The sequence below is a fragment of the Musca vetustissima genome, unplaced genomic scaffold, assembly GCF_032173495.1.
Source record: "Musca vetustissima isolate MV318-11 ecotype Yass unplaced genomic scaffold, APGP_CSIRO_Mvet_v1 utg12664, whole genome shotgun sequence".
Classification (NCBI taxonomy): domain Eukaryota; kingdom Metazoa; phylum Arthropoda; class Insecta; order Diptera; family Muscidae; genus Musca; species Musca vetustissima.
In genome coordinates, this window is record NW_026885900.1 from 168485 (window position 1) to 186273 (window position 17789).

The following is a 17789-nucleotide window of genomic DNA, read 5'->3' on the forward strand; positions in this document are numbered from 1 at the left end:
GATGCCAATTTTGGCATTTGTTTCTCGTGGTGGATACGTAGTCGAGCACAAAACTCGAATTTTCAATTTTTGGCTTTGACTAAAGAGTCGACTTTTTAATCTTTCGATTTTGTCAAACCTGTTCATAAATCGTTTTCCGACTTCTACCGACTAATTCCAAATCTACTAAAAATTTGATTTTTTTATTAAAATAGTTGCCAACAGATAACATAAAGTTCTGGAATGTATAATTTTTGGCTAAATTGGGCTTCGTTATAATAAACAAAGTGTTTATAAAGAAAATCGAAAGCCGATCTTGAAAAGTCGACTTTGCGATTTATTCAAAGATCAAAAGTCGACTTCGGCTTTTAAACCTTTCAATACTAATAGCCGATTAATCGTTTCGTTTATATATACTTATCCATAATCCCTTACTTACTCCTAATATAAAATGTCTTAGAAAATCGCTGAGGTTATAATCACTAACAAATCTTCTGATTTATTCAGACAATACCAGAGAATCGCACAAGGCCTCCTACACAAACACTGAATGACTGTATATGAGTATTACTAAATTCCTGCAATACTGAAATGCTTTTTTAAGGAGGTCTAGAGTCATTTTCAAAAAAAAAAAAAAATCGGATATTTGTTGTCTTATCTGAATACTTCATATATCTACCGCTTCTTAGAAGTTTCCATATTCTCCATATCCTAAGTGATTTACGGAGAATGTCTTACGGACACTTTAGAGCCTCCAGGGCCTCCAGGTGTAATTGAATAATTTTCGAAATTTGATCAATTTGTAGAAAGAACAGGACGTAATTAAGTCTTATTTGGTTCAAGAAGAGCCTGGACTTCCAAGTAAATTTTTAGAAAATACATTTAAAATTTAAAGTTTACGCAGAAAATATACGCTGAAGGATAATTTCCAATACCTGAAATAAATAATTAGCACGGAAAGGAAAATATACCATAAAGGAGAAACTCCAATATAAAATGGACTGAAAAAAATGTGTAAATTAATATAAATAAGTGAAAATGTCGTAAAGTTTAGCTGGGACAAACTTTTTTACCCTTCTCCATAATGTGGACATTCAAAACATATTTTGAGTCGGTCAAAACCTATATATGGAGCAATCTCAAAAGATTATACATTGTCTGACTCAACTTCAAAATACCTATATTGAGAAGATTCTCCAATGATGTTTTTCAACCTCCATGAAACCGGAATGCAAAATTGCAACCTCTTCGGTCGGGAAAAAATGTAGCTAAAATTTTAAAAATACCAAAAAAAGGGGCTGGACTTTTATATGGAGGTCATGTCAAAACAATGATCAACAATGAAAATTGTCTGCAAATATGTTCTTCAAATTCCAATAATTCCCAAACTTATCAAACCACCCTCCCCTATTCCATACAGCTACTGTAAAACAAAAGGAAAGAAATTCCTTTCAAGTACATTTTCTTTTCCCTTCATAATTCTACGATTCACTTCACTTTGTAACAAAACACATCGACACCCACAAATGAAATGGAGACCTAATAAAAAAGAATCCAAAATAAAACAACAAATATGAAGGAACAAAAGATATTATAATAATTCTTCACAAGACACTTAATTTATTCTGTACGTCCGCTTCTTAACTAAGCTTTAAGTATTGACTGTCATTTGTTGTGAACGAATAGTTGTCGTCGTTGCTGTTGTTGTTCTTCTTGTTGTTGCAGGCAAAATATTGTTTGTTGCTGCCTCCTGATTGACCGATTTGTATACAAATGTATGTATGTGTGCTGTTGACTTTACTGACGATAGGCCCATTGTGCAGGGGACGGGACTAACAGACTGCCTGAATATATTCAATAGTACTGTTGTGTCTGTCTGGCACTTTTTATGTCCGTCCATTCTTCCTTTGTTGCTGTTAATTTTATTATTTGGTTGACGACGGCCTGTCCGTCCGTCCATCCGTTTCACTCCCAAACATTTGACCGATCCGTATACACATAAAACGACCGGAAATCGCCAACAACACCGTTTATTGTTGCAATTTTTTGCTGCTGCTGTTCATTCTGAATTTTTTAGTTTGTTTTTCACTGGCCGCTGCCTTCCCCCCTCTGTTGTATTTTTTTGTTATTATTATTTTTTATTGGCTTTATTTGTATCTTTTTTTCGTGTCTTTTTTGCATTTTTTATTATTAAGTTTTTCCTTTCATATGTGTCGATCGTCGGGGACCGAACCAACCCTGTGTATCTCGTATTTTGGATTTTCAATTGAGTTTTGAGTGTGAACTCTGCTGTTTATGATCGTCATTTTTGTTTTTTCGATTTTATTATTGAGTTTCGAGGTGTTGAAATGGTTTTGTTACGTTTTTCTTGTTAAAGAAATAATGAGTTGAGTGTGGGTGTTTTGTTCGTTTCCGATCGGAATGGTATTCATTCAAAAATTTGAAATTTATGAAAGTTTACATTATCGGTTTGAGTAATTTTTTAAATGCCAAACGGAAAATAATGCGAAAATATGGGGAAGTTTAATTTTTAGTCCATTAAAAGGAGAAAAAATAAATAGAAAATTTCATTTGAATTTTTTTTAAAACCTCTAAGATTTTTTGAAGACCTATAACTTGGAGATGTAAATGTGAACAGAAACGGAATTCTGTACACCGAACAACACATATTACTGGCCTACGCCGATGACATCGATAAAATGAGTCGAACATTGCGAGCGGTTACAGCCACCGTTGAACAAATTGAGAAGGACACTACCAAAAGTAAGTCTGTCAGTAAATGGCGAGAAGACCGAGCTGATAGTTTCAACGCGCAAGACGTCCACCAGACTCGGGCCAACTGTGGAGCTAGAAAACTACAGATTCGAGCTAGTTAAAGATATAATATACATCGGTACCGCCACAAATAAAACTAATAACATCAGTTTTGAAATTCGGAGAAGGACAGTGTTGGCCAACAGATGCATATAAAAGAGATCCAACTGATGGTTCACGCAGAAGGAGAAGGTCACGATGGAAAGATCTAGTGGAGACAACATCTCGGATCAGGTCTTTCAAATTGGAAGAGCTGCGCACAAGATCGACGTGCCTGGAAATCTTTTTTAAGCTCGACTTACTGAACAAATATTTAGAAAATCTTCTGACTAAAAATTATCAATATGAATAGTGGACTATTTTGTGTTACCCTTCAAATAAGGAAACCTTCCAAAATTCAGTATTTTTGTAGAGCTGTTTTCATCCAATTTAGCTATAATATAAGGGTACTCTTCATTATTTGGTATATTGAAGATCTTGGGCTCGTTTTTCAACTGAATTGTCTCTGACTGTATATTTTGGTATATTTCCAAATTTTTCCGTATTTTTTGAGAATTTTAGTCATGTTTTTAAACTGTTGCTCGTCATTTTCGGTTTGTTGAGGGTCCAATTTTTAAACATTAGTGTCTGTATTTGGGTATTTAATTCTTTCCTGATAGCTTTTTCACTTGTCTTCGTTATTAAAGTAGAGATTAATTTTATGAATTTTGAATGTCTCCTTCTCTCTCACTTCGGCCCGGAGCTATGGTAAGAGACCCAGCCCAGCTCAATTTTTTGGCAGAAATTTTACTATAACTCACTTATTAAAGTCTCGATCGATTTTTATGCATTTTGAATGGTGAAGGGTATATAAATTTCGGCCTGGCCAAATTTTCAACTTTTTTCCATTTTTTTGGTTATAAGAAACTAATCACTTCTAAAAGTTCTTGTTTTTAATTTTATTTCAACTTCATTTTTTGTGGGGCTAGCTGCTGATTTCTGCCAGTCCGCCTGACGTCGTATAAACTCAAACACAAATCCGTTGTTATTTTTTATTTTGTTTCTGATTACCCAGTTTTTAGGTGTGTTGGCGTTGCCATATTTGGCACACACCACACACAAAAGTGTTAAGTTTTTTTTTCTTCTTTTTTTCAAGACAACAAAAATTTCGCTACTTTTGGGTTATTAAAAAAATTGCTATGATGTTGTTGTTGTAGTTGTTTTTGTTTATATCTTATTATTATTACTACTGCGATTATTATTATTATGGAGGTTGATGTTTATAGATATTTAGGCGTTATGTTGATAGATTTTTTTTTTGTTTTGGGTTCGATTATGTGTGGGTTTTTTTTTTAATTTGCCGCTTTTCAGGTTAACCACTTTTTAAAAAGTTGTGTAAAATTCAAAATATGTAGATTTTTTTCTAAATTTATTTTTTATATACAAACAAAATTATAGTATTTAAAAGAAAAAAATACACAGCCACAGGAAAAATGGTGAAATTCATATCGAAGATATTTTTTTCTTTGTAGGCTTTCTCTCTTTCATTTGAGAAACAACATATAGAAAAAATAAACGTTGATATTTTTATTTTCAAATCAAAGCCAATAAACAGCAGCAACAACAACACCAATCACGTTAATAGGAGTGTTGTTAAAGAAAGAAAAAATACAAAAACAATTCATGTTGCTCTAACCAAAAAATATGACATGAACTAAATCCAAAAGATAACAAACAATGAACAAAAAAGGCATTGAGAAAGAGGCCAGTCAGTCAGCAAGCCAGTCCGCCAGCCAGCCACCGATTGGACTACCAACAACAAACAATAACTGCATTCATGACGTTCAGTGGAAATCCAAAACGACCGTCGATATGAATGTGGCACCAACACTCCATACATCCTAGCCTAACCACCTGCCTCCCTCCATCCCTCACTCCCCTCCTTCTTCCCCATTAATGCATAATAACAATAATGAAAATATAACAACAACAACAAAATAACCTCAAGAATGAAGAAAAATCAGTTAAATTCTTCATCTTATTGAAGAACGAAATAAAAAACGAACGAAAATGAAAAAAAGCTAATGAAAAGATATGAACTGAAAATTCCTAAGCAACGCGCCATGGTATTGCCCGGCTGAATGATTCTTATGCTTGCCATCGTTGTTGGTGTTGTTGTTCTTGTTCTTGTCATATCTATAAAAGGGACTAACAAATACTACAACAATCACACGCATGCATACACACCGATTTTATCGCATATACGCATTTCCACCAAATATGTGCAGCAGCAGCAACGCTCACCACACCGACTAGAGTTACAAATGAACCCAAAGAAACCAATTCCTTAAAGAAAGAAGAAGAATCTTCCAAGTTTTAGCCACGATACCGATAGCAACATTTTTACTCCAACTAACTATCGTATAGATTTTGTTTGGAGCTGGATATGTACGTTGTGTGTGTGTGATTTCTTTTTCCATCTTTGGTGCTCCTGTTATGAATTGCACTGTGGGATGATATTTTTCAATGAAAAGAGCTTTTGGAATTGGCATTGTAAACCTTTTTTTACAAACTCTACAAAATTAAATGGATTTGTTCCAGAGGGGACAAATCCAATAACCAAAGTTGATCACGTTTCTGAAGTAGTCACATAATTTTATGTTCACTCCGTCAAGAGAACTAGATAATTCATTTAGTTCAATAGTTCTTTTTAGTTCCATTTTTCACATTTGGTCAATGAAGGGGAAGATCTGGATGAACGTCTGGATCAAAAGAAATATGTAAACGAGAGCAAAAGGAACTAGATGAACGAAGGAATCGAACCTAGTAATGAATGTTTCCTCTTGAAGAATTTGCCCCACTGTGCCATTGAATGAAGAATGTGAAATGAAAAATAAAAACAAATTCTCAAGTCCAGCCAAAAAGAATTTATATTTGATCAAAAAAAAGCAAAAAAATGAAGGCCAACAAAAACAACATTACACTACAACAACAACAACAAGGAACGACCTGTTGATGCGTAAATATCAAGCAGAGCATTGAACAAAAATACAAGGAGGCATTAAATGTTTATGATGCCACAGAGAGCTTAAAAATAATATCCGCATGTGCAGCAAGCAAAATCAAAGAATTGCATGCCAAGAACACAAACAACTACAACAGCTCCTCAATCTTTACATCACGATCACCGCCGACAACGGCCGCATCACAATAATGACGACAATAATGAAAGTCAATGGTGATGATGGCCAATGACGTTAAGTTTGCCAACTAATCATTTGTTGAGGTTGTTCAAAAGTTAAACGTTGCCATTCCATGTAGCAACCATACAACCAACCTACCTAACTACCTACCGACCGAAGCAATGGGTTACTGGACCTATAACTACACTACTGCTATATATGTGGAGGTGCATGGCATGCACATTGAGAAACAGCGGTTAATGACTTTCAAGGAAGGACGAACAACGTCTAACGAATCTTCTTTTTCTTCGCCTTCATTGCTGTTTATAGTGTGGTGGCATGATGGTGTGCTGTGGTATGTGCCGTGGTTTGTTGTTGTTTGTTGTGGTGCAAGGCCTTTTTCTTCAAGTTATTCCTCACGCACCACGAACCCAATATGGTCATGCAGCTCATAAATATCACTCATAACATGGCAACACAAAAAGAGACAAGTCCAAGGATACCACGAGGAGGAGGAGGATGAAGATGAAGAAAAATCACACACACTGACACTCAAAGAAATACCATAAAAATAAATGGCTATTTACTTACGAAGAGGAGCAAAAAAACATTTAATGATTTTTAAGGAATTTTTATTTTCATAATTTGCTCTGTGTGGCTGAATTATTTTAATAAAGCAATTGTTTGTTGCAGCAGGCAAGGAAACAACAACCACAACAACACCAACATTACAAAGTGCATCTTTCCACAATCAAACCACCATATGTTGCTGTAGCTGTCTGTCTGTCTGCCGGCCTGTCGTTGGCATATTAAAGTTATTTAAATTGAATTGTGTACTGCACAATTTAAACGCTTAAATAGCTCTTCAAATTACTTATAATATGAACGCCGCGTGTCTATCTATCTCTTTCACTCATCCACTCGCTTGTTCTCATCTCTATGTAGTTGACTGCTGCTGCCGCTGCCATTATTTATAAACGGAAGTTACTCGTATAATTGTAATAAAATTCTATTTAGAGGAGGCCCAGTTGATTCTCTGTTGTTCTACTCTAATAGCACTACATTCTTGTTTTCCACACACATACGAGTATATAGCGTCGTATCGTATACCCAGCAGTATTGCCTCCTCGACAAACCCTACACTCATCCTCCTGCTCCTTCTGTTCGGTTTTATGCACTACAATTGAACGGCTAAAGTTTAGTTTACGACTGGTGGTTTGCGAGCCTGAATTTGTTGTTTTAGGTTGATTGTCCCAATGGATGGCTGGCTGGCTGGCAGTTTGGTTGTTGGCTGCTCTGCCTGACTGCCTGGCAAGATGTGAATGAGTGAGTAATAATATCATCTTTATTTAAATTGTGGTTGCATTTTATTAATTAAAGTCACAAAGTGCACATATTTCAGTTACAGTGGAGCCTCTTTAAAAAGTGGAAGAATGACATTTTGACATATTTGCATTTAAAGTTAATTTTAATGGAGCACAAACCTAGATAAAAAATAAGTTTTGACCAATAATGTTTCGAATAACTTTTAAAGAGGGTGTAGTCCAAACTATCTGCGATTTCTCGGATTTCCATATCTGGGATATGGTCAGGAGTATTTTTATGAGAAAAAGTCTAAACCTTTGAAGAAAATATAAAAAATGGGAAATAGGGGCCTAAATCGGTTCCCTTCACGAAGGAACTAGGTCATCTACTTAGTTCCTTTTAATTGAATCGTTCATTGTTACACGGCCCATGAACGAGAAAAGCTAGTTGGACGGTTGGATCAAAAAGAAGTAGGTAAACGAGATCGATTGGATACGATACGATTGGAGGAAAAAGGAACTACGTGAACGACTGAACCGGTCCTAGCACCGATCGTTCCCTTTGCTTTCCTTTGAACTAGTTCATTCCGAAATTACACAATTTTCCCAAAAATTAAATACGATTGTACTTTTCTATTAGGGTTTCTTATTGGGTTTAAAAACTTCTTAACAAAAATTGTCCTGTCTTTGTTTTCGGGGGTTCCAGACCAAATTTCTATCCTGACATATAGATCTTCTATATCTTCGTCTCTAGTAGGGATACGTCGACTTTTCGATTTTTGCCTTTGACTAAAAAGTCGACTTTTTGATTTTGTCAAGCCTGTTCAAAATCGATTTTCGGCGACCGATTCAAAATCGACTAAACATTTGATGTTTCATATGAATTGTTTGTAATTTTTTGGTAATTTAGGCTTTGGGATTTTTGCGATTTCTTCAAAGATCAAAATTGGATTTCGACTTTTCAATACAAAAAGCCGATTAATCGATTAGTCGACAGCAGATTTACTTATCCCTAGTTTCTAGAATGCATCTAGAAGTTATTCATTTTTTGAATTACGTATCTAGTGGGCCTTCTATTCTTTATAAGTGTTATTCCTTTTTACAGAAGGTATTTAGAGAAGCTGTTTATTCTAGGGAAGACTCCGATAAGACCATTACATCATGTCCCTAAATAACTTCCTGGAGGCATTCTTAGATAAAATGGTCTTATATTCTATAGACTGTAGTAACCGTTTCTTCCATACAATTGAGTATCTCTCAGGGATTTTCTTTTCTATTTGAAAGCCCTCAAAGTAAACTACTCATATCAGAATTATTTTCCGAACATTCTCCATAAGTTTGCAATGCAATCTTTTCATTATTAATTTAGTAATATCTTTCAAATTATTTTAAATATTTATTTTTACAACAAAAGAAGGGTATTTTTATTTAACGAAATATTTATGTTTACAATATAATATTTGCATTTCATGGTAATAATAACATTTTAGTTTAAAAATAAATCGACAGACGTACTCTGTGAGACACACCTACATTACCCCGTCTACGTATTTTTACACATGCATGCAAATTCACATGAGTACAGCCAATGCGTAAAATTACAACAATACAATTTTATTATTCTATTTTTTTTTTTTTTGAGAAACAAGAAAAATAGCTCATATAATGAAACGACAACTAAATTAATAGCATCTGGTTGTTTTTAATTTAAATATATTTCCCCCTTTTGTTGTGGTTGATGGATATCAGCATAAATTAATGAGGGGGCAGGGGGAAAGGATACATTACTCACATAGCAAAATAATTCTGTATTTCATGGAATTGCAAAAAAATCATACTAGATACGACTATAACAAAACCGCCAATGAATGCGAGAATACAATCTTTCAAATAGCAACAACAAAAACAATCTCAAGACAGTGGATGCTTTAAGGCTTCATATTTTAATTAGCTTCCCATGGCAATGCTTAATGAGGAGGTAGAGGAGGAGTAAAGGAAGTTCTATAAGTAATGTGAGGGATATGGTATGGTTAAAGAGTTATTTAGGTTTCCAGGAATTTTCACATAGCCTTTGATATATCACAGAACAAAAACAAAATCATTCACATCTCCTGTTTTGTGGTCAAGTAGACAGCAGCTCGCCATAGTCACGCGTATCTTATCTTATGCAATTGTTAAAAAAATAGCAGCAAAAACACACATAGCGATTTAATTGTTTTTATTTACTTTTAATTTGCACGAATGAAAAAAAAATCGCAACAATCAACACAAAAGAACACAAAAAAAAATCTATCTTATCAATGAAAAATTGCTATAAACAGCAGATGACGTCTGGGAGAAAGGGGATCAAAGGCAAATAAAAAAACAAAAGCTACAGATAACCAACAGAAGATGTTGTAGTAGTAAAACAAAATACTTATATGTAGAATTATAAACAGTAAAAAAATAAATTAATATTTTTTAAGATAGTTAAAAAACTGTTTGTTTTGAGTCTAGGTAGGGGGAATAAGGAAGGGTTGTTGACATATTTGTTAATCTAATGAAAAAGGGGGTATATACCTCCTGTTCTAGATAACCCATACTCTGTTATATATATGGGGTTCTCATGTATGTCCGCATTTCCACCATTCATTTCCAGTACACATTTCTTTTAGTTATTGTTGTTTTTTTTTATATTTTCATTCCATTTCAATTTCATAGATAAAGTCATTGTGTGTCAATCACAATTCATTCATTCATGCCAATGAAGAGTATATTTTGTAGGCAAATCTATAGATACAGAGAGAGTGAGTGAGTGCCCAAGTGTGGGTAAGAGAAATGAGAACAAACAGAAAAAAATAAATAAATGAAAATCAACAGCACCATTGACAAGAATGATTAAATAATGAAACATGCCACAAAACGTCGTCTCTATGTTGGTCAGATTGTTTTCGATTTGGCTTTTTTGTTTTATTTATTTTATTATTTGTTCGGAAGTCAAACAAACGAAACAACAATTCGTTGTTATATTTGAGATCATTCCCATTCATAGATATCCGGATTTTTGTGTGTGAGAGAACAAAATATTACTCATGTTTTTGTATTTGGCTATTGCAAAAAAAAATGAAACTGTCATCTCAAGTATGTGGTGGTTCTTCAATAAAAAATTGATTTATTTCACTAAAATCGATTTAGCTTATTTGTTTTAATAGAAGATGTTTATAATTTTAAAAGTGGTTTGTCATTTTAAGACTTATATGGGAAATAAGGAAATATGTATTTGTTCATTCCATATATGGGTAAAATTTATAGGAATTACACGTTATAAAAATAGACATTCACACCACTGTAAATTTGATTGAATTATGCCATTGAAATAACATTTCCTTAAATATTACATTATACTAATATCTAATACCCTTAAATATAATGACCATAAAATATTTGATTTTAAAGCCCATACAATATTGCAATTAAAAATTCTGATTTGACTCTGCAACAAATTTCAAAGTTCTCATAATTATCGGGTGATTCCAAAAATTTATGATAGATGGGCTAAAACAGAACTTGTATTGACATTTATGCCAACTTTACGTCGGGAGTTAATCTAAAAAGGCGTGACGCAATATTTCCCACTTTCAAGAAATTTGAAAATATTTATATATATATTTTTTTTATACGTCAACCCTCCGACGACTCTCTGAAAGGGCCTTTTCATTGCCCTTTTTCAAAAATGATTGAGAACTCATTTAAAATGGGATTATAGCAGGTCAGAATAAAGTTTTAGTATAAGTCTCAGAATAGACCAAAACTCAAAAAACAGCCTAAACGTCAAAAAAAAAAAAAAAAAAAAATTGTGAAAATTCCTTTTAGTGTTAAACTTGGATTCTATTCCGAGTTTGTATGAATTTTTTCCTTTAGATATCATCATAGAAGGATGCAGCAACGTACACAGGACTTCATTTCGGGGGGGCCCGGTAGTACAAAATAAAAAAATTCGCTGTTAAAAACGTGAAAAAATTCATTTCGCCGCCCCCTGCGTACGTCCCTGGAAGGATGGATGACATAGTTATAGTCAGAAGAGCTAATTAACCATCAATATTGATCATAACTAAATATCTAGTACCATTTAGTCCCTTTGTTCTCTTATAGTACGTATTTTCAAAACTACCTTTATATCTCAACACTACACACCAATTCTGATCGCAACCAGAAATCTAGTTCTATACTAATTTGTCGTATCATTTATTACCTTTTGTACTCTTGAAGAACTTATTTCCAAAACTAATTCCTAATTCTAAAGGTAACCCCAAATCTTAATTTTACCAAATTTAGTACCATTTAGTACACATTATAAATATAAATCCAATAGAAATCATATTTCCCAATTTCAGGATCGCTTCAGCCAAATATAACTGTATCATATCATTTAATACATAATAGTACATATTTCCAAAACTTCCTATATTTCCGAATCCTACACTCCAACAGTAATCATAATTTCAAAATTCCAGCTCTATCGCTTCACCCAAATTCAAATTGTATCAAATTTAGTAACATTAGTAAGAATTTCCAAACTTCTTACATACCCTAATTCTACACCTCAACAGTGATCTTAAAACCAAATTTCAAGATTCTTGCTCTATCGGTTTTTCCAAAAATTCATATTGTACCAAATTTAGTACCATTTAGCACCCATAAGTATGAATTTCCAAAACTTCATCCATACCCCAATCCTACACTCCAACAGTAACCCTTTTTTCCAAATTTCTGTGTTCCAGCTCTATCGGTTTACCCAAATCAAAATTGTACCAACTATATTACGATTTAGTACTTTTCGTACAAATAAGCTAAACATTTCCAAAACTACGTACATATCCCAATCTTACACTGTAATGTAATTTCAAATTTCAGGATCGAGGTCCATCCATTTCACCAAAGTCAAATTGTATCACATTTAGTACAGTTTAGTAAATATCGATTCTACTTCAAAACCTCACTTTGCATTCCAAATTTCAAGTTTTTAACTCTACCAATTCCCATGCTACGAAATTGTACCAAATTTAGTACATTTTAGTACTTTTCGGATACTTATAGTTCGAATTCCAGAAAACCCTTTGCTACATCTATTCCATACTAATCCATCAGTGATCCTCATTGGTACCACATTTAGTACTTTTCGTGCGATAACTGGGTTTATCGTCGCAGATGTCCCTCAAATTGGTTTATAGATATGAAATCGAGTAATGCAGAAAAATGTTGTAGCGCGTTTTTGTTTTTATTTTATCTGTGTAATGTAAACGGAATTAATCTTGTTCTGTAGCCAGTATGTACCCCTCAATTAATGAAATAGGTTATTTCGAATAACCATAGTTCCGTGCTTGCAATAGGTAAGTCCTACTGTGTGTTTAAAAAGCTTAAAAAGTTCTCCATTTAAGTCCCCAAACTATCAATCCCATTCATGTGCATTAAATCATAAATTTCCCCATTACCAATCTCAAAAATCCCCCCTTAACTACCCTCGTTAAAACAAAAATTATATTTCGAATGTTTGTTTGTAAAATTGTGTCAATATGATAAGTAAACAGTTTATTCGTTGGTATGTAAGCAACAGCAGCAATTAGGGGTTCCTCAGTCTCAGTACTGACTCTACAAATTAGTGCACGTACTTTAAAAAAATTTCATAAATAAACAGTTTTTTGTTGTTTTTGTTTCTTTCATTCGTTGGTTGGGTCGTTCTTTTGTTGTTAATCATATCAAAAAGAGCATATTTAGTAGATAAGAAGTCAATGACCTCCAAGCTACATGCATGCACAGACACACAAACACACACAAATTTACCACTTGACCACCACTGACTTGGGGTCGGGGGTTTGTCGTTAACCAAAAAACTAATCGAAAAAAGGTAAATGGAATGCATTCACCACCACCACCATCACATGGCGGCATGAGCCATGAAAAGGAATTCCAAAACTTACCTCTCAATGAAACCACGCGACAACCGTCCTGCTTTAGACGTTTGTGTAAAACATTAATGGTGGTATCGGGACTGACACCCATAACACCTGGACCACTCGAAGAGGTACTTAGGTCCATGGATTGGGGACAATCCGCCGCATTGCCACCCCCACCAACACCCACATCATTGTAGAGCACAAACAGGCTAACCTTATAGCCATTGTGTATCCGTTCCTTTAGATCCGGCGATTTAATGGTGGACAATAGATCGATTTTGCCAGCCGCCAAACGCCTCAGCATTATGCTGGGTATGGAGAAGTTGACAGCCGAGCGTATATGGCACTCACTGAACTCATTGGAACTGCGACAGTCCAATATGATTAAATCTTTGGCATCACGTAGAGACGAAGAGGCTGATATGGAGCGCAGCTTCGTTTGCAGCCACTCCTTGCTAATTAATTCGAATTCCGTTTCGGGCATTTTGCTGGGGGCCGTTGAATTTTGATTTCTCGAATTGGGAAAACAGTTTTTCAAAATTTTCTGTTTATGTTGCGGTTTCTGGTCTGGTCGCTTAGAAAGGAGGGATATTTTTTGTTGAGTGTATAATTACACTATTGTTATTGTTGTGTAGTTGTTGTTCTTGTTGTTGCTGTTTTGTGAAATAAGATGTGCTGCTGCTGTTGTTGTTGATTTTGTTGGGGTCTTTGTATAGTGTGTAGTAGAATTGCTGCTGCGGCTGCTACTGTTTTTGTTATTATTCTTCTTCTTGTTCGTTTTTGCACTGCTGCCGTTTTAATATTTTTTTCTTATTATATTTTTGCTGTTTGTTTGTGTCAACTTGACATTACTCATGGCTTTTTGCTTATTCTTCTTCAAGAACGACGACAACAACAACACCACCATCACCATCAACGAATGAACGACGCGAACGATAGATGGATGATTACTTTTATTTATTTATTTTTGTAATAATAAAAACACTGTTTTTTGTTTTTGTGTAAAAAAAAATTGCTGCTATTTTTTGTTTTCTAATTTCCTATTAAGCGACTGCCTTTGTTTAAATTTTTACTGTTATTCACTTCAAAAACTTTTTTTTTAATTTTTATTTTTTTATAAATATTTTTATGTTTATTTTGTTTTATGACAATTTTATTTTTGTGATTTGTTTTTGTAATTCTTTTTCATGTATTCTTCTAATTTTACATTATAAAATATTTTATTTTTTGTGCTTTGTTATTTTATTTTTTGTATTTGTTTGTGCTTTACTTTACTTTTTTATTTTGTTTGTTTGGAGATTTTGCTGCTACTTCCTTTTTTGTTGGGTTTTCCTTGTTGGAATACAAAAACATCACTTTGTTGTATCTTGTTTTTTTCTGCTGTTTATTCTCTTGATTTGTTTTTTTATAAACACCAGAATTTTCTGCTTTACAAAATGTTGTGGTATTATATATTTTTTTTCTTTTTGTGATCTTTTTTCTTTACAAATTAATAAAAACGAGAGTAAATCTTATTTTGTTTCTACTTCTTTTTTGTATTCATTTGTTATTTCATTTAAATTATGTAGTTTCATTTAATTTATGCAAATTTTTATTTTTGTATTATTATGATTTGTGTTTTGTATATTTTTTTGGTATTGAATTAATTTTTTTTTGTTTTGTTCAAAGGCACACCACACCAGAGAGCGAGAGCTACCATACGTCGCGTAAAAAACAAACCATCAACGACTACAGCCACGAGTAAAGTGATTTTTATCCAATTCAATCCAACACTTTGCATTGTGTGCGGCTGGTGACTGCAGCAGCAGCAGCGGCAACGACAGCAGAGCGAGCAAACGACCAGAGCTCCACACAGAACAGAGAGTAGGGGAGAATAACAACAACAAAACTAAACAAAAGACACACTCACATAGAGCACACTGTTACCCATAACAATATGACATGGAGATGCCATATTTTGTTTTAGAAATCACAGAGATGACCAAAGTAGGAATTGATGTTTTGAAATGAAAAATGTTAAAACTCATTGGAGACCCAGAGGATATATCCTGTATTGAAGCAATAAGTAAGTACTAGCATTATTCATTAACATGTCTTAATTAATATGTCCTTATTGACTATATAAACTACAGTAGTGTGCATTGTAATAGCAGTTATTACATATCATAGCATTTTTCTAACTCTAACGAGCTGCTAGTTTTCTTCTTCCTGTGGAAGACCTGGAGGTACTCTCCTTTCTATAGGAGAGCTGAAGGCATTATTCTTCCTGTGGAACAGCTGCAAATATTCGTTTTCCTGTGGAAGCGTTGCGGGTTTTCTTCTATCTGTGTAAGAAATACAGGTGTTCTTCTTCCTGTGGCAGAGCTGCAGGTATTCTTCTTCCTATAGAAGATCAGCAAGTATTCATCTTCCTATAGGAGAGCTGCATGTAATTTTCTTCCTATTGGAAAGCTGGAGGTATTTTCCTTCATATAAGAGAGCTATAGGTATTCTTCTCCCTGTGAAAGAGCTGGAGGTATTCTTCCTCAAAAGCAGAGCTTCAAGTATTCTTCTTCCTGTGAAAGAACTGCAGGTATTCGTCTTTTTACGGAGGAGCCCAAGGTATGCTTGTTCCTATAGGAGAGCTGGATGTATTCTTCCTCCTATAGCAGAGCTGCAAGTATTCTTCTTCCTAGAGGAGATTTGTAGGTATTCTTCTTCCTGTGGAACAGATGCAGGTATTCTTCTTCCTATAGGAGAGCTGGACGTATTCTTCCTCAAAAGCAGAGCTTCAAGTATTCTTCTTCCTGTGAAAGAGCTGAAGGTATTCGTCTTCCTATGGAAGAGCCCAAGGTATTCTTGTTCCTATAGGAGAGCTGGATGTATTCTTCCTCCTATATGAACAATTTGGGTGTTCTTATATTATAAACAAAAGATATTTTTAAATTTTTGTTTCACTCATAACATATTGACATATTGAAAAGAGCAATCAAGGTGCTCTTTTGCAAATTTTAATCTTTTGATGGTATATATTTTTTTCAGTAGAGATACTTTTCTGGATGATCTATCGTACAAATGGTGATGCAGCAAGAGTCTCCTGATTGTACGTGGGTAATCTTCTAGATTAAATTGTTGTTTTAATTCAGTTGCAGAGGTGTCAGATTAAACTCTGACTGAAAATAAAAGAAAGACGTATAATTTTTTTCATTCTTTTAGTAGCAGTGCCACAAAATAGTGATTTAAAAAATTTAGAAAGAAATAAACTACTAACATTTTTTTTAAATAAAGCGCATATATTAAGAATTAGTGCTGAACTGCTATTAATTTGCACGCTACTGTATCTTATCCTTATGTTTTACACCGGCGAATATGCAATATATCCCATATATATACATATATATATATATATATATCCCATCCAAAAAAGAGGTTTGGGAGGGTTTATTCACAATGTTTATAGAATTTTATAGAAAAATTTTCTGCCAGGTAATAATTCAAAATATCAAAAAAATATCCCGAATATTTTGTGTTCCGTATTTGAACATGACCTGACTGCGTACAAAATACATTTGCATACAAAATGCCAGTACTATATCTGAATTCTTTCGGAAGATCCATTATTTTTTCGACAGATGGCTGTACTGATAGATTTATCGTAAAGTACCGATCAAACAATTTCAGATTTATTTTCGCAGGAAAAGCAAATATTTTGCTGTTTTTTGTTTGGTACATTCAGTTGAGTTACAGGGTGTTAAAAATAAAAAATAAAAATAGAAAAAAACTATCTAAATAAGCTTATTAACTGGAGATTTCTAATTATGCGATATTCGAAATTAGATACCTATCGATCAAAGCTAGTGATGTACAATGAGAGTTTCATATCGAAAACGGAGTATCCTATTTCAACTAAATGGAGTATCCGATTTAAACTTTACACAACCTAATATTTTAAATATATATATTCAATGTTTGTTTGAAGTACCTCCCCTTCAACGGTCAACATTTCGAAAATTTGTCAATCGCATATGAAACGAACTGAATATAAAAATTCGATCTACACTTGCAATATCACGAATGAACGAATTTGAGTATTTGAAAATAGGACAACTCAGTTTATAAAAATAACGATTTATTATGGAAAAAATTGGCATTGTTCTCCAAGGGTTAGGTATTTTTGCTCAAAAATATCCTTTCCAAAAGCGTCCTTCACAGTTAATAGAGAATTTATTTGTTACCTCTATATCCTTTTACAGGGCATTAGTAAATAAATATCATATTTTTCCTACATCCAATACTATTCACTGTTTTAGAATCGAATTTTTACCACATTTTAAAAATCGACCAATATCGTTGCAAACCCCTTTTAGCGGTATATGGTAACGCTGCCTAAACCACCAACACCACACAACATAAGTGGGATTGTGCTGGCGTATTTTGGGTAAATTTTACTTGGTGAGCGGCAGCAGCAGGTATATATGCTTAAATTTTCCAAGACCTCTCACTCTCCCCGTTCGTACGTCCACACAAACACAAAACATCCCATAACTCTTTATTTTCCACAGATTGTTTTTACACAGAGCAGCTGACGGACATCTCAACTTGTTACTCTCCGAGAATCT

At 33.9% G+C, this 17789-nt stretch overlaps 1 protein-coding gene across 1 annotated transcript in view; it reads right to left on the reverse strand.

Moving 5' to 3' along the window:
* Positions 1–13675, reverse strand: part of LOC133333207 (dual specificity protein phosphatase Mpk3) — a 28610-nt gene extending 14935 nt beyond the window's left edge. Inside the window, exon 1 of the mRNA XM_061541533.1 lies at positions 13216–13675. Coding sequence (XP_061397517.1) covers positions 13216–13675 — 460 coding nt within the window. The remainder of the gene's footprint in view (positions 1–13215) is intronic.
* Positions 13676–17789: the final 4114 nt, after the last annotated feature.